The 24776-nt window shown below is 41.0% G+C and overlaps 1 protein-coding gene across 1 annotated transcript; it reads left to right on the top strand.

Moving 5' to 3' along the window:
- Positions 1–932: 932 nt before the first annotated feature.
- LAPTM4A (lysosomal protein transmembrane 4 alpha) lies at positions 933–19716 on the top strand. Its single transcript, XM_007971371.3, has 7 exons — positions 933–1205; positions 11389–11509; positions 14767–14843; positions 14944–15066; positions 17289–17384; positions 17939–18037; positions 19089–19716. Exons 1-7 carry the CDS (start codon positions 1095–1097, stop codon positions 19161–19163), a joined length of 702 nt encoding a protein of 233 aa, XP_007969562.1. The 5' UTR covers positions 933–1094; the 3' UTR covers positions 19164–19716.
- Positions 19717–24776: the final 5060 nt, after the last annotated feature.

The following is a 24776-nucleotide window of genomic DNA, read 5'->3' as shown; positions in this document are numbered from 1 at the left end:
CTGTTAGAACCAGCTCTAAGCAGAATTCAAAGCACCCAACTATATTGTTGCATCAGCACTGGGGAATGAATTTACAAATCGATGCAAAATGGCTTTTCCCAAGGAGCGGTAAGATACAATATCAAGTCCAGTGGAGGGGGTCTTACAGAGTTCTGCAAAGCACCTCAAAGAAAGGCGGACAGCCCCCCTAGTAACAGAATGCTCGGTTCGGTGTGCCAAACTATGGCTGTTTTTTCATGGAAGACATTCAGTAATTTTTTGTCCATTTCAACGTGTTTCATAATTGTTCCCTACAAAAAAATCACTCATCTCTAAAAACCCGGCAGCTAAGCAGTTCTTCCACATTATTTTGTTTTCATTTATCCTTAATCTTTTTGCCTTTGGCAGGGTTGGATGGTCTTTCTTCGCCCCCACCAAGGAGACTTCGGAGGGAAGGGAGGGTGTTAATCCAGTCCCTCCACTCCTCCAAGCAGCCTCCCATTTCCGCCACAGGGCCGAGGACCTCTCCAGGCTGGGCCCCGCCCCCAGCCCGCGCAATAATCGAGCTGCGCGCAAAGGTCACGTTATCAGCCTGTGACGCTTCCCAAGCAGTACGTGGCACACATTGCTCAGAAAAGCCCCTTGTGCCCGCTTTTTGCCATCCGCGCTGTCTCGTGTCTCCCTTTTCCCATTAAATGCCTCTCTTCTTGCGGGTCTCATTTCGGGGATAGTGAACTACGGGGCTATACCTATCCGCAATTATCCTAGGCCCAAGAAGCCAGCCCTTGCCCTCACGTAACAGGCGGAGACTCACTGAGGCGAGTTGCACTTCTAATTGGGCGTGAAGTCTTGTCAATCTCTAAGTTTTTCCAATCCGAAGTCCGGTCCATCCAGCCTTCCGCTCGCCATTGGCCTGTGTGGAGGAAGAGGGGTGGGTAAGCCGAAACCGCTGCGCTCAGTGCGCAGGCGCGAAAAAACTGGCAGGGGCCCGAGCCGGGGGCTGGCTTGAAGACGCGTCGTTGGGTTTTGGAGGCCGTGAAAGAGCCGTTTGAGTTTGCCTGCGGGTGGAGAACGTTTGTCAGGGGCCCGGCCAAGAAAGAGGCCCGCCTGTTACGATGGTGTCCATGACTTTTAAACGGAGCCGCAGTGACCGGTTCTACAGCACCCGGTGCTGCGGCTGTTGCCATGTCCGCACTGGGACAATCATCCTGGGGACCTGGTACATGGTAAGGCGGGCGGGCGTGGCGCGCATGTCTGGGGGGCCTGGGGAGCGGGGCCTGGTGCGGAGGGGGTGGGACTGGAAACGGGGTGTTGGGTGGGGCGGGGACTTGGAGGGACGCAGCTTTTTAGGGCGCGCCAACTCAGCATGAAATCCAGGGACTTTGGGAAATTAACCTTGTTCAGGAATCGGAGTGGGGGGGGGTGGGGGCGGGGGTAAGCATGGGGAGATTGTTCTTTGGCAAGAATCTGAGGAGAAAAGCGGGCTTGAGAAGGGACGAGGGTGCTAGGATTTGGTGGGAATTCCTCTGTTTTGGCTCTTGTTGTATTTCTGCGATCTGAAAGGCAGCCCCTCCTTTGCTCCTATCCAGTGCTCCCTGGATTTTTTTCCCCTAATGAAATAATTAGGAGCGGACCTTGATAAATGCAGCCTAGTTTCGACATTGGTCTTCCCGTTGGGAAAGCGAAAGATCCAGCGGTAACCCCGTTGTCCGTGTTTCTTGGACTTTGTTTTGTTTCAGCGCCTCTCTTGCGTCTCCAGAATCGCTTGGGGGCGATAGCTTGTGCCTGAGTTGACGCCTGACCAGCTTTTGTCCTGGTGCAGCCTCCTGCCTGCGCAGTAGGTGCTTTTCGTAGCCGATCCGCTGTTTTTACAGACCTTTATTGAGAGCCCTCTCCATGTTGGCCACCTACGCTTATATTTCCTGGGTTCCAAGATACGTGTGATTTTGCCCTAACCAAGTTGACACTGTTGTTGCCTGGTGATTCACTAGTAATACGTTTGTGTTTTTCTTTTTTAATTCACCATTTATAGTATCCATGCACGTTAAACCTAACCTCTCCGTGACTTCCAAATATGGGATTCAGTTTAGGTAGTTTTAGGTTATTATGACTTTTCCGAGGCTGTGACAAACTTCCTACATGGTCGACTTGGCCACTTTCTTTAATGACTTCGTGAATGTGGTTGTGTGGGTGACGTTGGTGATACTGTGCAGTTTTTGATACTTAACTGTAAAAGAGGAGAAGAGTTATCCCAGACACAATCTGTTTTTCTCTGTACTTGCTGCTTCTCCCCACTCATTGTCTTGAAATCATTAGTAAGCATTTGGAAAAACGCCAGATGAGAATCATCTTAAATGAGGCAGATACTGTTTCATGGCCCACCTCCGGAGGACCACCTGACTCCACTTGACTCCTACCTGCCCTGTTGTTTTTTACCGTCTTGTTTCTGATGTACGTTTAAAAAACAACACGAATGTGTAGGTTTGCTTGTGCTGAGTTTATGTTCATGTTTCCTATACTTTTATATTCAGAAATACCGCTTTATTGATAGAACTATATCACATTTTCTCTCGGAGACTCGTTCTGTATTTTAACTGATTTGGAATACTAAACAATACTAAACAACTTTAACTGAATATAGTTAATGACCATCAGCTGCATTATGTTTCCAACTTTCTTTTATATCTTCTCCATTTTGCTGAGGGGCTGGGTCTAATTTCTTTTGTTTGTCCTTAGTTCTGCCTTCTATTTCCCTAAATTAATAATTCATACCTTGAGGATCCTCAAGCCTCTTACTCAATTCCGTCTTCCTCGCCCCCAGAAGATGACTTTCTTTCCTATTTAACTAAGAGAATCCATCGGCCTGGCTCTCTCGCCTGCAGTCTTAGTCTTCCTGTTTCTTGTCAGATCCTTCCCTCCACTCACAGAACAAAGGATTCCTAACTCCTCAAGAAGAGAATACCACCATTTCTATTTCAACCATCCGAATGTAATTGGCTGTATCTCTTTTCAGTTTTTTCTCAGGCAGATGTTTTGATGCTGTGGGTTCAGCTGGAAAATGAATAGAATAGCAGGATAAAGTGGGAACTACAAACAGGAAACTCAAAATGCAGAGAGAAAAACTTCAGTAGGGGCGTTTATTCTTTCAAAGTAGGGAGTGAGGAGTTTACATCTGTTCTCTACTGTAAGTCCTTGTTATGAGAAGGGTTCACTTATCTCTGAAGGCCATGCTTTAGTTTCACAATTTTAAAAAAGATGCCATAGCTGTTCTTTGCATAGACTTCTCAGATTAGTGTAAAACATTTTATTGTAAACTACTTAAATCATTTAAGCTGTCTTAAATTGGTTAAGAGATTTACTGACACCTGCAGTGTAAAAGGCTTTGGTGGACATATAAAAGGAATAAATGACGGGGGCCAGTGTCATTTGCCTTTTGTTTTCCTATTACCTGCCAAGTGCTAGACTCTCAAATGTTTCTTGTCTAACACAGCATCTGCCCTTAAGATGTTTATGGTATCACAAAAAACTTGAAGCACAGATATGAAAAATGTATGGTACAGTGATGAGGAAAAGGGGAACATGATCAGTAATATCAGATTCTAATCAGAATAAGTACTGGACAAAGGCCATTAGTTTTGTTTATTATAGTTTTGTTGATGACTTTCAAAAGTATAGCTTCAATACCATAGCAATGTAGAGTCTCTGCCAACTTGGGGAGACATGTAACACTTATGATACAAGACCACTTAGGCCAAAATGTAGTATAATACTTCGAAGCAAAGAGGGCCTGTCCAAGTAGTGCATTTTGTTCTCAGAAGCTACTTTACTAAGAGAAACAATATGGGGATGACTGAGTATTAAATGTCACTTCCCTCCCTACCTACCTTGTCGAGGTACTCTCTTCCTTGATTCCTGATGAGGCAATAATTCGCAGTCTGCATGGGAGAATATTCATGTTTGTTTTACATTACTGGGGCCGGACTTCTGAGATGCTGATTCCCCCGTGTCATTTGGAACTTGGGGGTGCCCCCTCTCCCTCGCTCTGAGTGACTGTATCTGATAACAGTCTCATTGCTTTCTAGCCACGGCTTCTACTGGTCTAGTGTGAAAGTATTGTAACACTATATACTAAAATATTCATTGTATGGAAAATAGTGCTGTGGGACACAGAGAAAGCCAGAACGAGTTATTATATGCACCAGAGGTACCAGCCCTGAAGTGTTAGCCTTTGGCATTTTAGATAGAAAAGAAGTGTACCTGGTGAAGTAACAGGAAATTTCAGAATAAGCTCATGTTTAAATTCTGGCATTCCTGAAATTGTTTTCTCTATCATTTATTGAAGAATTTGAAGCCAGTTGATTTTAAACAAGTTTCTTATGAGGTATAAGCTCAAATGTTTATTGAATAATTGAAAATGGACTTGAAAATGTGCTGTAGTAGATACACTTTGTGGTTAATGGTGTGTACTACAAGACTACATTTTGAGCATTTGTAATAATTTTATCTCTTAGACTTAATATATGGCTAATTTTTCATGAATGTCTCAACCATAAGCAGTTTGTATCTGGGAGAGAAGTAAAAACAGATTTCCTTAGGTTCTATTCCTTTCCAGCCCTCACCTCTGACCTCGAGTAAGCATAGCTTGTTTATATTTCAGTTAGTTTCCTTCTTTAAAAAAAGGAAGTTTTGTGCCTCCACCTTTGCATATGCTATTCCTTCTCCCTGAAATGTTGCTGTCCTCCCAAGTCACTTTCTAAAAATTTTGTTAAGGAAATTTTCATACATGCAAAAGTAGTGAAATAGTACGAAAACCTCCCATTTATTCATCACCCAACTTCAACCATTAACAACGTTTTGCCAAGTCCAGATAATTTAATGGTTAGCTCACATGTTTTCATGGTAAAGCTTTTTTTTTTTTTTTTTTTTTTTTTTTGAGATGGAGTCTTGCTCTGTTGCCAAGCTGGAGTACAGTGGTGCAATCTCGGCTCACTGCAACCTCTGCCTCCCGGGTTCAAGCGATTCCCCTGCCCCAGCCTCCCAAATAGCTGGGACTACAGGCACCCACCACCATGCCTGGCTAATTTTTAGTATTTTAGTATAGACGGAGTTTTGCCATATTGTCCAGGATGGCCTCGATCTCCTGACCTCGTGATCCACCTGCTTCGGCCTCCCAAGGTGCTGGGATTACAGGCGTGAGCTACCGTGCCCAGCCAAGCTTTCTTTACTTCCTAGCCAGAGGGATCTGTTTTTCCCACGGTGCACCTGCAAAAGTTTCTAGATACTTCTTGTATGTACTTGTTAAATAGTACTCAGTACACATTGGTAGGATTGTCCTTTTCTCTTATTTTTCTGTCTACAGCAAGATGTTCTCCTGGAGGGAAGAGGGTGATGTCTTACTTTATAAGGGCAGTGGCTCACGCCTGTAATGCCAGCATTTTGAGAGGCCGAGGCAGGTGAATTGCCCAGGAGTTCGAGACCAGCGTGAGCAACATGACGAAACCTCCTCTCTACCAAACAAAACAAAACAAAAATATATATTATATTTATTATATATAATACAAAATATATGTGTGTGTGTATGTGTATATGTATGTGTGTATGTGTATGTATAGATACACACATAGTAGTCCCAGCTACTGGGGAGGCTGAAGTGGGAGGATCACTTGAGCCGGAGAGGCAGAGTTTGCAGTGAGCCTAGATCAAACTAACTGCTCTCCATCCTGGGTGACGGAATGAGACCCTGTCTCAAAATAAAATGTGTGTGGTGGCTAACTTATTAATTAAAACATTTGAGGTGTTCATTACACATTTGTTGAATGAACTGTCTCCTCCAAAAAATATTATGAATACTCAGTTGTATCTGCATGTAACAGTAAACGGCAAAAAACTTTTTTTTTTTAAATTATACTTTTAAGTTTTAGGGTACGTGTGCACAACGTGCAGGTTTGTTACATAGGTATACATGTACCATGTTGGTTTGCTGCACCCATCAACTCGTCATTTACAGTAGTTATTTCTGCTAATGCTGTCCCTCCCCCTCCCTGCCACCCTGTACAGGCACCCGTGTGGGTGTGTGATGTGCCCCACCCTGTATCCAAGTGTTCTCATTGTTCAGTTCCCACCTATGAGTGAGAACATGCGGTGTTTGGTTTTCTGTCCTTGTGATAGTTTGCTGAGAATGATGGTTTCCAGCTTCATCCATGTCCCTGTGAAGGATATGAACTCATCCTTTTTTATGGCTAAAAAAGGTTTTAAAGATAGTCACTTTTGATCTTTATCAGATAACAGACTTTGCTTAGTTCTGTAGGTTGACCCTCCTGTGGGTGCTTTCTCTGCATGGGAAGCCCTTATCTGGATGCCTCCTTAAACCAGACGCACTGTTTTAATTATTACCTCAGTAGATACTGGCTCTGGGCAAATTACTGTGGGAAAACTGAAAAATGATTTTTTTTAAAGTCTCCAAAGAATCTTCTGGAATAGGTGTGGCAGTGAAAGAAGAAAACAAAGAATTCCTCTCTCTAGACCCTGTGCTTCCATGGATCTGATACAGTTATTTTGTTAACAAGTCAAATCTAACAGATTTCTTGTTTTACACACTTATGTAAGATGTACAGGAAGCTTTCAAAAAATGCATACCACCTGGTGTGACTGATTAAATTTACAGTACTGTTAACACATTAAGTGGTGAATCCGCAGCCCATGCTGCTAAAATATTGCTGTATTCTATACCTCTCCATATTGCCAGGTTTAGAAGTTAATAATTTAATCTCTCTTTTTTTTATTTTTTATTTTTTAATGGGGTTTTGCTATGTTGCCTGTGCTGGTGTGCAGTGGCACGGTTATAGCACACTGCAATCTTGAACTGGGCTCAAGCGATCCTCCCACCTCAGGCACCTGACCAGCTGGGACTGCAGGCACATACCACTGTCCCCAGCTTAATCATTCTTTTTAAATTACGTTTTTATTAACTTTCTTTCCTGAATACAGTGAAAGGAAATGAATCAGGAATAAATTTTTGTAATAGTTAGTACATAGTTGGATATTTTCAGAGAAATTTTATATTGTAAGACTACAGTTAATTTTATGTGTTTTTTAAAAAGCTAAACATGTAATTTAGAAATATCAACTTTAATCAGAGGTAAGTTACCAGGGCTTATATATGAGCACAAGGTTCATTGGTGAATATCTTTAAGATCAAAGGATGCCAGGAGCAGTGGCTCATGCCTGTCATCCTAGCACTTTGGGAGGCCAGTGCAATAGGATCACTTGGGGCCAGGAGTTCGAGACCAGACTGGACAACATAGTGAGACTCCGTCTCTACAAAAAAATTTTTTTTAAAGTCACAAGGATGGGTTTTCCAGTGTAATACTTTAAGATTTAAGTTGGAGTTCTAATGAAATGACGTGATCTAATGGAATGTAACTAACTCAAAGAAGTTTGAAAAAAGCTTTTTGAAGTAGCTCTGAAATTTATTTCACCATTTCTTGGTCCTTTTGATTAGCCCTGTGGTTTTTTTTTTTAAATATTCAGTCGTATGACCCACAGTGAAATGAAACTTGAAGTGTCTCTAGTACTAAAAGAAGATAATAGTGGATGAGGGTGTGACTTATCCATGGAAGAGAATAAAAGAGAAGAGTTTTTTTTTTTTTTTTTTGAGGCGGAGTTTCGCCCTGTCGCCCAGGCTGGAGTGCAGTGGCCGGATCTCAGCTCACTGCAAGCTCCGCCTCCCGGGTTCACGCCATTCTCCTGCCTCAGCCTCCCGAGTAGCTGGGACTACAGGCGCCTGCCACCTCACCCGGCTAGATTTTTGTATTTTTTAGTAGAGACGGGGTTTCACCGGGTTAGCCAGGATGGTCTTGATCTCCTGACCTCGTGATCCGCCCGTCTCGGCCTCCCAAAGTGCTGGGATTACAGGCTTGAGCCACCGCGCCCGGCCGTTTTTTTGTTTTTTTGAGAGACAGTCTTGCTATTGTTGCCCAGGCTGGTTTCCAGAGCTCAGGCGATCCTTCCCACCTCAGCCTCCCAAGTAGCTGGGACTATAGGTGTGAGATTTTTAGAAATCCTTCATGTGGTAAAAATATTTAAGAAGGGGAAATAGAACTCCTAAATATTTTTTTGGCATGTCATTCCCTTCATTTAGTAATTGAGTTTGCATACTTTTCTTGACAAAGGAATTTCTGTACTGCAGAGAGCTTTTTCACTGTGACTATACTGTGTTTAGCAAAGAAGAGTTTGCCTAATTGATTTCAAACTGATTTCCGTACACAGAACGTACAGCGTTTTAGTAGATATATCCGATTGTTCAGTAATTAATTCACCTAGTTGTATTAGCCTCATACTCATATACCACACACACTGGCCAAAACCCATTGCAGCAAATGTGGGCAACAAAAAAAAATCAGCCTTCAATTGGGGAGAGCCAGCTTGCAAAAGTGATTGTTCCTGGTAAGTCCTCTCAAGAATTGAAAGATAACCTGCCTTGCCTCTGAACAATGCAAGGAAAGAGGCATGCTGCTGAACAGAGAGAGTAAAGTCTAAACATTGTATAGCTTTAGATAATGGTTTCTTTGGGAAACACCTTAAAACAGGAGTTACTGGGGAATGGTTATTAATAATCATGTAGTGCTGAGAAGGAGATGTCTTAAAAAACAGACTTGTATCCTGATTCTCCCATCTGTCAGCTCAGCAAGCTTAACACAAGTTATATAGCTTTACTGAACCTTAGTTTCCCCATCTACACATGGGCTTTAGTAATACTTACTTCATGGGTTGTTGTGAGGAATAAGTGAAGTAATATACGTAAATACACATGTCATAGAGTATATCCTCAATAAATATTGGTTGATTCCAAATTTGATATTGTGACATTGTTTAGATCACCTACCCTAAAGATAAAACTTGATCTGTTTATCTAGCGGATGTTAGTGAAATGACTTCAGCTGATAAAAGGAAAACGCATTTCCTGTGTATTTATCATTCAAGGTGAAACAGGAGAGAAGTATATAATAGTTTGTTTAAAATACTATTGATAGCTGGCCGACACAGTGGCTCACACTGTAATCCCAGCACTTTGGGAGGCCGAGGCTGGTGGATCACTTGAGGTCAGGAGTTTGAGACTAGCCTGGCCAACATGGCGAAACCCCACCTCTACTAAAAATACAAAAATTAGCCAGGCTTGATGGCGCGTGCCTGTAGTCCCAGCTACTCGGGAGGCTGAGGTGTGAGAATCGCTTGAACCCAAGAGATGGAAGCTGCAGGGAGCTGAGATTGCACCACTGCACTCCAGCCTGGGCGACAGAGTAAGGCTCAGTCTCAAAAAAAAAAAAAAAAAAGTCCCAGCTACTTGGGAGGCTGAGGTAGGAGAATCATTTGAACCCAGGAGGTAGAGGCTGCAGTGAACCGAGATCACGCCACTGCACTCCAGCCTGGGCGACAGCAAGACTCCATCTCAAAAACGAACTAAATTAAAATACTACTGATAGGAACTTAATAGCCCTTGAAAATTCCAGATGTTCACATTTTCACAAAGGGAAGGAGGGCAAATTCTGTGAACTTCACTGTGTTAGGTAAGGAACCTAACTCCAATCCTACATGAGATTTCTATCTTGAGTCATTAACAGTACTCTTTCCGAGTACTTAAATGCAGTGAAGCCTCCTGGGATACTGCAGGGATTGGCCAACAACTATAGGCACAACTCATTTCCTTTTAAAATGGATTTACAGCCCTGGGAGACTAGGAAGATTCATCAGATATGATGGAATTTCAGCAGGATGTTCCTCTGAATAGCTAAACAATTTTATTCAGAAGTTGCTGGGTAATGGGAAGGGGCAGCCTCTAGCAGCTTTGTCCTCAGCTCTGTTCTCTTTTGTTAGTGACTGAGAGATACTGATTACATGCTGATCCTAAATTCAGGAAGTTGAGACAGGCAGTAAATCTAGTGTGTCAGAATCTACATCCAGAAAATCTTCATAGGCAAGAATGTAATAAGATGAAACTCAATTACAGGTATATTAAGGCCTATGCTTGAGCCTCTGAATCCAACTGTACAGGTACAGGTGGTAGCTTAGCACAATCATGTGTGAAAAAGAACTTGGTGTTTTAGGGAGTGATATTCATGTGATATTCAGAAAATTTATAAAGCCAGTGCAGGCTGGGTGTGGTGGCTCATGCCTGTAATCCTAGCATGTTGGGAGGCTAAAGCAGGAGGATCACTTGAGGCCAAGAGTTCAAGACTAGCCTAGGTAATATGGTGAGACCTTGTTTCTAGCAAAAACAAAAAACCTCAGTACAACTTCAGGTTGCATTAATTGAAATTTGTTAGCCAGCATATGAGAACTGAGATCTCATTGTGTTCTGACCAGGCTGACCTTACCTCATTTTAATATATGTCCATCAAACTGGAGCATGTGTAAAGAGGAAGACAAAAGGGAAATAGGTAGCTAGGAAACATGCTAGTCAGAGGAATGGCTTAAAGATCTGAATGTCTGTTCTAGAAAACACAGTATTTGGAGGCTGTTTTCAGGTATTGGAGCACTTATTTAGAAGGGAGAGCACGTTATCTCAAAAAGTAGATTTAAGGCCGGGTGTGGTGGCTCATGCCTGTAATACCAGCACTTTGGGAGGCTGGGGCTGGGCGTATCACTTGAGGTCAGGAATTAGAGACCAACCTGGCCAACATAGTGAAACCCTGTCTCTACTAAAAATACAAAAATCACCTGGGTATGGTGGTGGGCACCCGTAATCCCAGCTACTGGGTGGCTGAGGTGGGAGGATCACATGAGCCTAGGAAGGGAAGGCTTCAGTGAGTTGAGATTGTACCACTGCACTCCAGCCTGGACAACAGAGTGAGACTCCATATCACCAAAAAAAAAAAAAAAAAAAAAAAAAGAATTAAGACCAGTAGATGAGTTAAGTGACTTTCAGAATGTTGGTAAGTCTCTTAAGCATTTGAGTCTAGCTCAAGAGGAAATAGTGAGTTGTCTGTCACCAGATGAGAGATGCTGTGTAGGAGTTTTGGGCATCTGATGAATAAATATAACAGATGAACAGTAACTTCTTCAAACCCAGAAATTCTGAGATTGGTATATGAATAAATAGGTAGCTTTGAACATGAACCATTTGTAATGATTCTTTAGTTTTAATTTTTGTGTAATTTTATTCTAGTGTATTGGTTATACATCTTATCTCTGAAATGGTTAATATTATTTATACTTCATAAAATATTTATTTTTAAGTTAGTCTCATAGTGGTAATTGTGTATTGTTTTATCTCACAGCTAGTCTCCCACTGTTTCATATCTGTGTTACTTCAAGTAAGGCAATCTTAAATATGAGAGATTGTGCTGAGATTGTGCTAAGTTTGTGTCATAATGGTAATTAATGTAATTGATAGAATGTTACCTTTTCCAGGTAGTAAACCTATTGATGGCAATTTTGCTGACTGTGGAAGTGACTCATCCAAACTCCATGCCAGCTGTCAACATTCAGTATGAAGTCATCGGTAATTACTATTCATCTGAGAGAATGGCTGGTATGTGTTTAATTGAAAAAAAAAAAAAAACTCCCCTGCTAATTTTTATATACAGGCATATGTTGTTTAATGATGGGGACACATTCCGAGAAATGTCACTGGGTGATATTGTTGTGTGAACGTCATAGGGTGTACTTACACAAACCTAGATAGCATAGCCTACTGTACACCTAGGCTATGTGGTAGAAGCTCCTAGGCTAAAACCTGTGCAGCAGGTTACTGTACTGAATACTGTAGGCAGTTGTCATACAGTGGCAAATAAGTGTGTATCTAAAGATAGAAAAACATAGTAATACTGTAAATACACTATTACAGTGTAATGGAACCATCATCATACAGTCCATTGTGGACCAAAATGTTATTTGGCACATGTCTCTCTCTCCACACACACACTAGTTATTTAGAAGATTGATGAGATTATGCTTAAGTTACATTTCAGAAAGCTAAAATGGTTATATAATAAGGGTAACAAGTTAAATTATATTTAAGTCATTCTTGCTGAGGCAAGAAAGTATTTTGATGGGTTTTTCAGAGATGCTCAGTGAGGATTACAATAGAGCATTTCTAGCCAGAAGCTGTAATGGACTATTAGGTTTTCGAGAAATGTGTAAAATGTACCTTGAAATCAAAATATGCAGGCTTCATAAGACTTTTTAAAAATGTAGCTACCAATAGAAAGGAGAAGAAAGCTCTATGGTTAGAATATATGTGTCCCTCCAAAATTCATATGTTGGAGCTTCACTTCCAAGGTGATGATACTAAGAGGTAGGACCCTTGGGTGGTGATTAGGCCATGAGGGCTCTACCCTCATGAATGGGATAAATGCCCTTCTTTTTTTTGAGACAGAGTTTTGCTCTTGTTGCCCAGGCTGGAGTGCAGTGGTGCGATCTTGGCTCACTGCAACCTCTGCCTCCCGGGTTCAAGCGATTCTCCTGCCTCAGCCTCCCGAGTAGCTGGGATTACAGGCACATGTCACCACACCCAGCTAATTTTTTGTATTTTTAGTAGTTTCTCCGTGTTGGTCAGATTGGTCTAGAACTCCCAGCCTCAGGTGATCCACCTGCCTCAGCCTCTCAGAGTGCTGGGATTACAGGCGTAAGCCACTGTGCCTGGCCAGTGCCCTTCATTTTAAAAATCACATATTACTTATTTGTTTAAAAAAATTTTTTAGAGAAAAGTTCTTACTTTGTTGCCCCAACTGGAGTGCAGTGATGCAGTAATAGCTCACTGTAACCCAGAATTCCTGAGCTCAAGTGATCCTACCACCTCACTGCCTGAGTAGCTAAATTTTTGTGGAGATGGGTTCTCCCTGTCTTTTACCGGGCTGGTGTTGAACTCCCGGCTTCAAGTGACCCTCCCACCTCAGCCTCCCAAAGTGCTGAGATTATAGGCATGAGCCACTGTGCCCAGCCCATAGCAGACTCTTGAAAGCCGATTATTTGAATACAAATTTTGCTTTCAAATTTGATAAGACCTGTTTAATTTCATATTTTGTTTTTACCTGAATTCTTCTGAGTGAAAGTTTGCATGTCGTAGCAGGGAAGTCCTTTAAATTCTTAACATTTATCCTGTATCTTCTAAGAAAAAAGTAAAGAGGACTATTCCTAGTTTAGTGCCAAATACTGATGATTGCCCAGTGATAAGATTATATATAAATGCTGGGCATGTGGCTCACGCCTGTAATCCCATCACTTTGGGAGGCCGAGGCAGGTGAATCACGTGAGGTCAGGAGTTTGAGACCAGCCTAGCTAACATGGTGAAACCCCATCTCTATTAAAAATATAAAAATTAGCTGGGCGTGTGGCGCAGGCCTGCAATCCCAGCTACTCTGGAGGCTGAGGCAAGAGAATAGCTTGAACCCCAGGGGTAGAGGTTGCAGTGAGCCGAGATTGTGCCACTGCACTCCAGCCTGGGTGACAGAGTGAGACTGTCTCAAAGGAAAAAAAAAAAGGTTATATATACATTTACCCAGTAGGGAATATTCAGCAGTTGTTCTAGTCATTCATCATTATTAGTACCCTCAGTATTTTTTTTTTTTTTTTTAATTTTTAAAACATCTTTTGTATATATAAGGTCTTGCTATATTATATTGCCCAGGCTGGTCTTGAATTCCTGGCCTCAAGTGATTTTCCCACTTTAGCCTCCCAGAGTACTGAGATTACAGGTGTGGGTTGCCATGCCCATCCCCCCCAGTTTCTTAATCTCTGCCCAGACGGATCACCTGAGGTCGGGAGTTTATACTAGCCTGGCCAACATGGTGAAACCTCGTTTCTACTAGAAATACAAAAGTTAGCTGAATGTGGTGGTGCTTGCCTGTAACTCCAGCTATGCGGGAGGCTGAGGCAAGAGAATTGCATGAACCTGAGAGGCAGAGGTTGCAGTGAGCTGAGATCGCACCACTGCACTCCAGCCTGGACAACAGAGCGAGACTCTGTCTCAAAAAAAAAAAAAAAAAAAAAAAAGAACAAACGGTCCAGAGTCACAGAATGAACTCCAGATTTGTGCTGAGAAACTCAGTAAGTCAGTCAGGCACAGTTTAGAATTGCTTGAGATTACTTAGCTGTTTTGTGAAAAAATTAGCGTGGATTAATGGAGAGCTGGAACAAAGAAGAAAGTAGTGTGTGTAACATAGTTACCAGGGTGCAGGAAGCAATGAATTTTAGTGTTGGGGAGGTTGGGTGGGGAAGCGAGATTAATGGAGAACTTTGAATTTCAGGTAATATTTATCTAGGGCAAGAGGCAATGTAGGTAGCATTCTGAGTTTAATACATCTGTCTTTTAAGCAATTGCCAGCCATTCCTTCCAGCTAAACCCTACTCATCTCATAAGACCCATCTTGTGTCATTTCTTCGTATTTTTTCCTGATGCTTCAGGCGAAGCAAATTGTTTCTGCCTCTGTTTTAGCACTTGACACATTGGATTATAATGATCTGTTTGCACATCTTCAGACTCCTGGGCCCATGAGGGCACAGGGATTTGTTTCTCTAGCAGAGAATGTGGTTCATGTGCCATCCTAAACCCATGTCAGTGAGTTGTTGTAGCGATTTAACAAATAAGTGCTTTGTGTGTGTGTCTCAAGGTTCATTACTTCATGCTGAGTCTTTGATTTTTTTTTCTTTTACCCTCTTGGCCTTAGATCTTTTTATAGCCAGTTTTGAAAATATTTAAATTTAATATTTTAAAGCTAGCTTTAAGTGAAGTTTTGTTCTTTTTGTTGTATAAGTAGCTTAATTAGATTTTTGTTTTTGTTTTCTTAGATAATGCCTGTGTTCTTTTTGCCGTCTCTGTTCTTATGTTTATAATCAGTTCAATGCTGGTTTATGGAGCAATTTCTGTAAGTATACTGTATTTTCAGCTTTTAGAGTTTGATCTTAGGGGAGCTTAGTAATTTCCTATATGTGATACAATGTTGTGGTTGTTATTTTTTTCTCCAGTATCAAGTGGGTTGGCTGATTCCATTCTTCTGTTACCGGCTTTTTGACTTTGTCCTCAGTTGCCTGGTTGCTATTAGTTCTCTCACCTATTTGCCAAGAATCAAAGAATATCTGGATCAATTAGTAAGTGTGTATGCTCATTAAACTTATTTTTTTCATTTTGAGTAAAATGTTTACATTTAAATTCTGAATCAGCCTTTTGATATTATTTTTAACTACTCCACTTTTAAAAGTGTCTTAAAATAGTTATTTCTGCTCTCTTAGCTACTGTGACAAAACTAGCAAGATGAAAATGGAGTAATTTCTTACCATACATTTGGATAATTCAGTATTAAGAATTCCTAGAAATGGATATTGTGGAACTAGTAGTTCAGCTTTTGTTTTTGAATGTCCAAAGGTACAATAATTTGACTCTGTATGGCACTCTTGAAGTGACTAGCTTTTTGTCTTTACAGACATCTGTAGCAAGTATTCCAGTGCCTATTATGTTTTTAGCCCTTTGCTAGGCACTATTGGTGAATGGTGTGGATATAAAGATAACTGCCTCATCTTTAGTGAGCAAACCGTAATATTTGGGGAGTCCAGATACATGAAGATGTTACCTGTGATAACAAACGTGAGCTGTCACAGCAGCAGCAAATAAGGAACTTTGATTAATGTCACATGGAGGGGGCAGAGAAAACTCTGGACTGAGTGGACAAGGAGGGCTTCATGGAGGTGGTCAGAAGGAGATACGGGATCCAGGTAGACGAAAATTGGCAGGGTCATCTTCAGTTCATTTCCAAAGTGCTTTCAGAACTTTTCTTCCCACTATCAGATTTCCTGCCTAGCCCATTTTCCACACCACCAAATTCATCATTCATTTATTCAGAAAACATTAGCTGGTTCCTCTTACGTGCAAGGTGCTCTGCTAGGTCATAGTGATGCATCAGTGGAGCTTATTTCCTGGTAAAGGAATCAGGAAGTTGACAGTTACTGATACACCATTGTAGGTTACTATGGGAGTGGATATCACATGGGTACTAAACCTGGGCTGGGAAGTGAGATTTGAATTGTACTCAGGAGTTTGAATAGGAATTAAGATAGAGAAAGTATAGAAGACAATGTTCCAGATAAAAGAGACATTGAGGCAAGAAGCAGCATAGTGAGGGCACTAGAAGCTGGCCATGGTGGCTGGCACACAGAGGAAGGGTGGGAAGGCTGGAGAGAGTGGCCGGGGGCAGGGCCTGTTGGCCTGGTCAGCCACAGTCAGCGGCTTCTGTGTGGCTCTCTGCTCATGTTATCTCTGGTGGAGAAATTTCAAGTGGTGCTTCCCTGCCTTCTGAATAAAACCCTTAGCATAGCATTCTCTCATGAGCTGCCACCACCTGTGTTTTTCTTTTTGTTTGTAGATGAAGATCAAAAAAACAGCTTTTTTCCCCAAGGAGACAACCTGGCTATGGTTTGGGGAGTGGTGGGTTCTTTTTAATTTTTTTTCTATTTTTTTCAGTCCTCTGGGATTTCTGTTTATGTTGCTTTTTAAATGTAATTATTTAGGCCTTTGTGTTGACATTTCCATTAAAAACAAGCATAACTTTAAAAAATTAAATTAGCTTTATAGAAAAGAACATAAAAATTTATTATTCCTTTTACAGACCCTGGTGTTTTCTCTCCTGTGTTTTGTTCACTTAGTGCCTCAGACTGGAAGGTATTTCCTCTGTTGGCTAGCTTTTAAATCTGAAATTCTTCTTTTATAATGCCTTTCTCCCTGAACTTAGCTCATTGCCTTGTACACAGTCAGGGCTGAATAAGTATTTAAGTAAATATAGCTGGTGCTTTTCAGTAGAACAAGAGTAAAACTTATGTCTTGCCTGGCATTGTAACCAGTGGATGTATTTTTTGCCCCTGTCTGATGAGAGTTGAGACAAATGATTGACATTTAGAAAAATAATTTTCCCCTTATAGCATTAAAATGACGCAGTTTATCTGTAGAACTTACGTAGACCTGAGCATCTCCTGAGTTAATGATGCAAGTGACACAGGGACAGATCTCCAGTGCCATATAGGTGATAGTGTTTTTCCAAAGGTCAGAAAGATGGAACATAGTGAAAAGTAAACAGAAAATGATCTAAATTTAGACTTTTCGGAGTATTGTGGGTTATCAAACAAATGTACGGTAAGTGATTGTTGGCATGCATTAATGGTGATAAGGCTTAAGAGCACTTTGGATTAAATTCTGCTTATACATTTTTGTTAAAATATCACTTTTGACTTTGGTGCCTTTGTATTCTTCAGATGCTCTTCAGGTTATCAGCAAGTGCTAATGCAATGGCTGACTTGTAAATGTGTGTGTGTTTTTTTAATAGCCTGATTTTCCCTACAAAGATGACCTCCTGGCCTTGGACTCTAGCTGCCTCCTGTTCATTGTTCTGGTGTTCTTTGCCTTATTCATCATTTTTAAGGTACGTTACTGACTCAATCTTTAGGGGTGACTGAGACTGACACCGTGAATCTAAACCTTTTTGCCACCTATCACCTTTCAAGTCACAGGAGATGGAGGATTTGTGGGGACAGGGTTTATTCTGGCACACTAGCAGAGATAGCTTCTAGGGAATGTTTTCTGTCCTGTTTCCAAGGAGTGGTTGTAACTGTCAGGATCCTTCTCTAAGTGAAAGGACCTACTTTTTATGTTTTTGAAAGGGGTTCATGATTTGTATTGAAAATCTTTTAAAATTCCCAAGGTTCAGAAACCCAGAATTTCTTCTGCAGCATAGTGGGTTGGCTGACCTGCACTGAAACTCCATCTCTGGTTTCTCTCTGAAATGTTGGCGATGAAACTTGTGACATTTAAATGAGAGCAAGTAGGGAAAGGGCCTGGCGTATGCTGGGTCCACACAGAGGTCAGTTCCCTTATACACTGAGGACGTGTGGGGAAAGCATTCTAAGTCACCGGCATTTTGGAGCAGGTAGTTTGTTGAGTTTCTAGCAGATGTCAACTTTGTTTTTATTCTTCCAGGCTTATCTAATCAACTGTGTTTGGAACTGCTATAAATACATAAACAACCGAAACGTGCCAGAGATTGCTGTGTACCCTGCCTTTGAAGCACCTCCTCAGGTTAGCTACTGTTGGATAGAGTAAAAGGTCGCCAGTCACTATTGACTGTTCCAAGAGAAGAACCTGGAGCTTGACTTTCTCTTTCATGCTGTAACCTATGGTTTGGGCATGAACCCTGGGTATTTTTATGAACAGCTTAAAATCCACAGGATTCAATATTTTCCACTTGGAATCCTGAGTACATGGGTCGCTTGTCTCATCCAGTTTGGCTGTTAGGTTTATTCATTAGAGGTCCTCATGAGTGTCGTGTTTGTGGGGGAGACAAGGCAGGAAACAACTGTGTTAGGCCCATGTAGCCTGGGGCTTCTAAGGATAGGGAGTCCCGTTGACTGAAACTTGTGTTGTTTTCAAAAAATATCTATATGATTCAAAGGGGGAGCTGACCTGTCTGGGGAGATGAATACAGTGGTTTCATGGGTCTTTTGGGGAAGCCTACCTTTCACAGCCCTCTAATTGCTGCTGTACTACCTTCCCAGGTTTTCAGCATATAAAATATATGTGGCCCATCTAGGGCCAGGCTGTCACACTTGGAGTCACTTAGATTGGAATGCCACTCCTCCACTGCATAGGTGTGCCTGTTACCCTCGAAGACATGATATGAGTTCATGATCTTCTGACTACAAGCTGATTGTGATGAAAGTCAGGATCCAGGAGCTAGCATCTTATTGGGGGTTTCCTGTTGCATGGTTTAACCCAACTCCTCAACACCTAAACTGTAATTGGCATTGGCACTTTATCAGTCACACTAGAACGAAGGCAGAGCAGTGACACCCACTGCCTGCCTGTCTAGGAATCCTTGTCCAGAAGCAGAATTCTCTCTCTTCACCTCCCTTTCCCCACCTCCCTCTCTCCAACCTCCCCTTCGCTCGTAATCTTGGTAAAATTCCAGCTTATTCACGCATCTACTCGGGAACATTTTAGCTAACAGTTTTTTCAGCTCTTTATGGTTTTGTGTAACCCTAATTAGGGCATAAAGTCTGCAAGCTGAATTATCTTAGAAAGGATTTTAAAGGAGAATTAAATCTGATACCATTTTTTTTTCTCTCTTTAGTACGTTTTGCCAACCTATGAAATGGCTGTGAAAATGCCTGAAAAAGAGCCACCACCTCCTTACTTACCTGCCTGAAGAAATTCTGCCTTTGACAATAAATCCTATACCAGCTTTTTGTCTTGTTTATTTTACAGAATGCTGCAATTCAGGGCTCTTCAAACTTGTTTGATATAAAATATGTTGTCTTTTGTTTAAGCATTTATTTTCAAACACTAAGGAGCTTTTTCGACATGTATTAAACGTCTTTTTGTTTTTTTGTTAAGTCTTTTACATTTTAATAGTTTTTGAAGACAATCTAGGTTAAGCAAGAGCAAAGTGCCATTGTTTGCCTTTGATTGGGGGTGGGAAGGGAAAGGGGGTACTTGCCACATAGTTTCCTTTTTAACTGCACTTTCTTTATATAATAGTTTGCATTTTGTTATTTGCTACCCTGGGTATTTTCAGGAAGACTGACTTAAATATTCAGGGTGAATAAGTAGTTGGGTATAAGATCTGAATTTTTCATCTGCCGAAACAAGAAAATATTTGACATTTTGACTTGACTGTGGAAGATGATGGTTGCATGTTTCTAATTTGTATGTTTCCATCTTTGTGATAAGATGATTTAATAAATCTCTTTAAATACTTAGGGTTGTCATTTTTTTAATCTGTTAACTTTTTTTAGATAAACCCTTGACATTTTCCATTACAGTGTATTCAGAGTGCCAGGGTTTTTTGTTAACTTTGAGGATACAGTTGGCCCTTCGTATCCATGGGTTCTGTATCCATGAAGTCAATTGACTGGATTCACAATATTTGGGGGGAAAAATGGATAGTTGGGTCTGTACTGAACCTGTACAGACTTTTTATTCTTGTCATTGTTCTCTAATTACATGGTATTAAATATTATAAGTAATTTAGAGATCATTTTAGAAATATGGGAGGATATGCATGAGTCATATGCAAATACTATACCATTTTATTATAAGGGACTTCAGCAACTGTGGAATTGGCTATCTGCGGGGAGAACCTGGAACCAATCCCCCATAGATACCAAGGGACAACTGTACAATGATACACATTTAATTAGAAATCATTTTCTTAATCCATTAACTCAAACTATTTCAATTTGTGGTGAAGATATTTCTTGAATCACAGGACAGAAATTAATATGGGTGGTTTGAAAAATGATAGCTGTAACAATCTTTTTTTTTTATGTCTTATTTTTTTTCTTTCCAACTTTCTAGGTTCAGAGGGTACATGTGCAGGTTTGTAACATGGGTAAATTGTGTATTGCAGGGGTTTTGTCAAAGTTTTGTCATCCAGGTTGTGAGCACAGTACCTGATAGCTAGTTTTTTGATCCTCACCCTCTACTCTTAGGTAGGCCCTGGTATCTTTTGCTGCTGCCTTTGTGTCCATGTGTGTACTTAATGTTTAACTCCCACTTATATGTGAGAGTATTTGGATTTCTGTACCTGTATATTGCCTAGGATAATAGTCTCCAGCTCCATCCATGCTCCTGCAAAGGACATGATCTTGTTCTTTTTTATGACTGTAGTATTCCATAGTATATATGTACCAGATTTTCATTATCCAGTCCACTGTTGATGGGTATTTAGGTTGATTCCATGCCTTTGCTATTGTGAATAGTGCTGTGATGAACATATGTATGCATGTGTCTTTATGGGAGAATGATTTATATTCCTTTAGGTATATACCTGGTAATAGGATTGCTGGGTTGAATGGTAAAATGTTTTAAGTTTGAGAAATCCCTATGCTGCTTTACACAGTGGTGGAACTAATTTACATTCCCACCAACAGTGTATAAGTGTTCCCTTTTCTCTGCAACCTTGCCAGCATCTGTTTCTTTTTACTTTTTAATCATAGCCATTCTGGCTGGGGTGAGATGCATTTCTCTGTTTATTAGCATTTCTCTAATGATCAGTGATGTTGAACGTTTTTTCATTTACTTATTGACGTGTGTGTATGTCTTTTGAGAAGTGTCTGTTCATATCATTTACCAATGTTGGTTTTTTTGTTTTTGTTTTTGTTTTTGTTTTTGAGATGGTCTTTCTGTCACCTAGGCTTGAGTGCAGTGGCACAATCTTGGCTCTCTGCGGCCTCCACCTCCCAGGTTCAAGCGATTCTCCTGCCTTAGCCTCCCTAGTAGCTGGGACTACAGGTGTGCACCACCACACCCGGCTAATTTTCATATTTTTGGTAGAGATGGGGTTTCACCATGTTAGCCAGGCTGGTTCTCAAGTGTTCCACCCTCAGCCTCCCAAAGTGCTGAGATTAGAGGTGTGAGCCAGTATGCCCAGCCTCCTCTGCCACTTTAATGTTTTTTTGTTGTTGTTTTGTTTTTTGCTTAAGTTCCTTATAGATTCTGAAAATTAGACCTTTGTCAGATCCATAGTTTGCAAATATTTTCTTCCATTTTGTAGGTGGTTTAGTTACTCTGTTGATAAGTTTCTTTTGCTGAGCAGAGAAGCTCTTTAGTTTAATTAGGTCCCATTTGTCAATTTTTGTTTTTGTTGCAATTGCTTTTGGTGTCTTCCTCATGAAATCTTTGCCAGGGCCTACATCCAGAATGGTATTTCTTAGGTGTCCTTCTAGGGATTTTTTTTGTTGATTTGTTTTGTTTTTTCCTTAGTTAGGTTTTACATGTAAGTCTTGATATGGTTTGGATTTGTGTCCCCACCTGAATCTTATGTTGAACTGCAAGCCCCAACGTTGGAGGTGGTGCCTGATGGGAGGTGATTGGATCATGGGGGCGGTTTCTCATGTTTTTTTTTTTTTTTTTGAGACGGAGTTTTGCTCTTGTTGCCCAGGCTGTAGTGCAATTGTGTAATCTCGGCTCACTGCAACTTCCGCGACCCAGGTTCAAGTGATTCTCTTGCCTCAGCCTCCCTAGTAGCTGGGATTACAGGCATGTGCCACCACGCCTGGCTAATTTTGTATTTTTAGTGGAGACGAGGTTTCTCTGTGTTGGTCGGGCTGGTCTCAAACTCCCGACCTCAGGTGATCCGACCGGCTCAGCCTCCCAAAGTGCTGGGATTAGAGGCATGAGCCGGCGTGCCCGGCTCTCATGGTTTAACATCATCCTTCTTGCTACTGTTCTCGTGATAGTGAATTATTGCGAGATCTGTGTGTGTAGCATCTCCCCCTTCTCTCTCTTGCTCCTGCTCCTGCAATGTAAGATGCCTGGCTTTTCCTTTACCTTCCGCCATGATTGAACGCTCCCTGATGCCTCCGCAGAAGCTGATGCTGCCATGCTTCCTGTACAGCCTGTGGACTAAGCCAGTTAAACCTCTGTTCTTTAGAAATTATTCAGTCTCAGCTATTTCTTTATAGCAGTGCGAGAACAGACTAATAGAAGTCTTTAATCCATCTTAAGTTATTTTTATATATGGTGAAGGTGTCCAGTTCTGTTCTGCATTGGCTAACCAGTTATCCCAGCACCATTTATTGAATAGAGTCCTTTCCCCATTGTTTTTGTCAGCTTTATTGAAGATCAGATGGCTGTAGGTTGTGTGGCTTTATTTCTGGGTTCTCTATTTGGTTCCATTGGTCCGTCTGTTTTTGAACCAGTACCATGCTGTTTTGATTACTGTAGTCTCGTAGTATAGTTGGAAGTTGGATAGTGTGATGCCTTCAGCTTTGTTCTTTTTGCTTAGGATTGCCTTGGCTATTCGGGCTTTTTTTGGTTCCATATGAATTTTAAAATAGTTTTTTCTAATTTGGTGAAAATACCATTGGTAGTTTAATAGGAATAGCATTGAATCTGTAAATTGCTTTGGACAATATGGCCGTTTTAACAATATTGATTCTTCCTATCTGTGAGCATGGAATGTTTTTCCATTTGTTTATGTCATCTCTGATTTCTGTCAGCAGTGTTTTGTAATTCTCATTATAGAGATCTTTCACCTTCCTGGTTAGCTGTATTTCTAGCTACTTAAGTCTTTTGTGGCTATTGTGAATGGGATTGCACTCTTGATTTGGCTCTCAGCTTGGATGTTATTGTTGTATAGAAATGCTACTGATTTTTGTGTATTGATTTTATATCCTGAGACTGCTGAAGTTTATCATATCTTGGAGCCTTGAGGCAGAGACTATGGGGTTTTCTAAGTTTAGAATCACATTTTCTGTGAAAAGAGATATTTTGACTTCCTTTCTTCCTATTTGGATGCTTTTTATTTTTTTTTCTCTTGCCTGATTGTTCTCAATAGGACTTCCAGTACTAGGAGAGGTAAGAGTGGGCATCCTTGTCTTGTTCCAGTTCTCAAGCAGAATGCTTCCAGCTTTTGCCAATTCAGTTTATTGTTGGCTGTGGATTTGTCATAGGTAATTCTTACTGTTTTGAGGTTGTGTTCTTTTGATGCTTCATAGTTTTTAAGGGTTTTTGCCATGAAGGGATGTTGAATTTTATTGAAAGCATTTTCTGTGTCTAGCGAGATGATCATGTGGTTTTGTTTTTAGTTCTATTTATGTGATGAATTTACATGTATTGATTTCCATATACTGAATCAACCTTGCATCCCAGGAATAAAGCCCACTTGATCACAGTGGATTGGCTTTTTGATGTGTTGCTGGGTTTTGGTTCATAAAAGGCAGTTCCCCTGCACACACACTCTTGCCTGTTACCCAGTTCCAAAGTTGACTCCTCATTTTCAGGTATCCTTATTTATGTTCATCAGGGATATTGGCCTGAAGTTTTTTTGTTGTGTCTCTGCCATGTTTTGGTATGAGAATGATGCTGGCCTCATAGGATGAGTTAGGGAGGAATTCTCGAGTTTTTGGAATAGTTTTTGTAGGATTGGTATCAGTTCTTTGTATGTCTGGTAGAATTTGGCTGTGAATCTGTTTGGGACTTTTTCCAGTTGGTAGGAGTATTATTATTATTACTGATTCAATTTCAGAACTCAGGCTGGACACAGTGGCTCACGCCTATAATCCCAGCACTTTGTGAGGCCAAGGCGGGTGGATTGCTTGAGGCCAGGAGTTCGAGACCTGCCTGGACAATATAGCCAAACCCTGTCTCTACTAAAAATACAAGGTCAGTGTGAAAGAAAAAATACAAAAGGCAGCTAGAGAGAAGGGGCAGATCAGCTACATCAGGTTAACAGCAGACCTTTCAGCAGAAACCCTACAAGCCAGAAGAGATTGGGGACCTATATTCAGCATTCTAAAGAAAAATTCCAACCAAGAATTTCATATCCAGCCAAACTAAGCTTCATAATCAAAAAAGAAATAAAATCCTTTTCAGTACCTAGGATGCAACCCCACTATAACCCATGTTATACTGTGTCCCTGTTAAGGAACAATTTGGAGATGAGGACCTCTTACTCTTTTTTCCCATCTACGTTTGGCACAGTGACTCACAAAAAGCTGGGAGGAGGAGGGGGAATTAAATGTTTTCTGAATGAAAGAATTTGTCTCCACCCCACAAATTTTATACTGCTAATAGATCATTTTCAATATAATTGGGAATATACCAGTACACACACTACACTTAAAAAGTTTGGAAACCAAGAGATCTTTCATTGATAAATTGTACATTTTCTTCCCTCTGGTGACTTGCTGTTTTTCAGTCTGTGGCTACTTTGTTCACAGTTATCGTGGAATTAGCTTTGTTCTGAGCCTTATTGTTCCACTATCCCTTAATAGGCAAAGGATAGATGTGCTATTTTCAGAACTCCTGCTTTCAA

This window comes from Chlorocebus sabaeus, chromosome 14 (assembly GCF_047675955.1).
Source record: "Chlorocebus sabaeus isolate Y175 chromosome 14, mChlSab1.0.hap1, whole genome shotgun sequence".
Lineage (NCBI taxonomy): Eukaryota > Metazoa > Chordata > Mammalia > Primates > Cercopithecidae > Chlorocebus > Chlorocebus sabaeus.
The sequence above is the reverse complement of the archived record's forward strand: the minus strand, read 5'-3'. Positions and strand labels throughout refer to the sequence as shown.

What these genes read in the sequence shown, in the direction of transcription:
- LAPTM4A (XM_007971371.3), top strand. Translation starts at nt 1,095, where the DNA reads ATGGTGTCCATGACTTTTAAACGGAGCCGCAGTGACCGGTTCTACAGC. An exon ending in TTCATCTGAGAGAATGGCTG is followed by an intron (nt 11,510 to 14,766) that starts GTATGTGTTTAA and finishes TTGTTTTCTTAG; the next exon opens with ATAATGCCTGTGTTCTTTTT. An exon ending in CCTTTGAAGCACCTCCTCAG is followed by an intron (nt 18,038 to 19,088) that starts GTTAGCTACTGT and finishes TTCTCTCTTTAG; the next exon opens with TACGTTTTGCCAACCTATGA.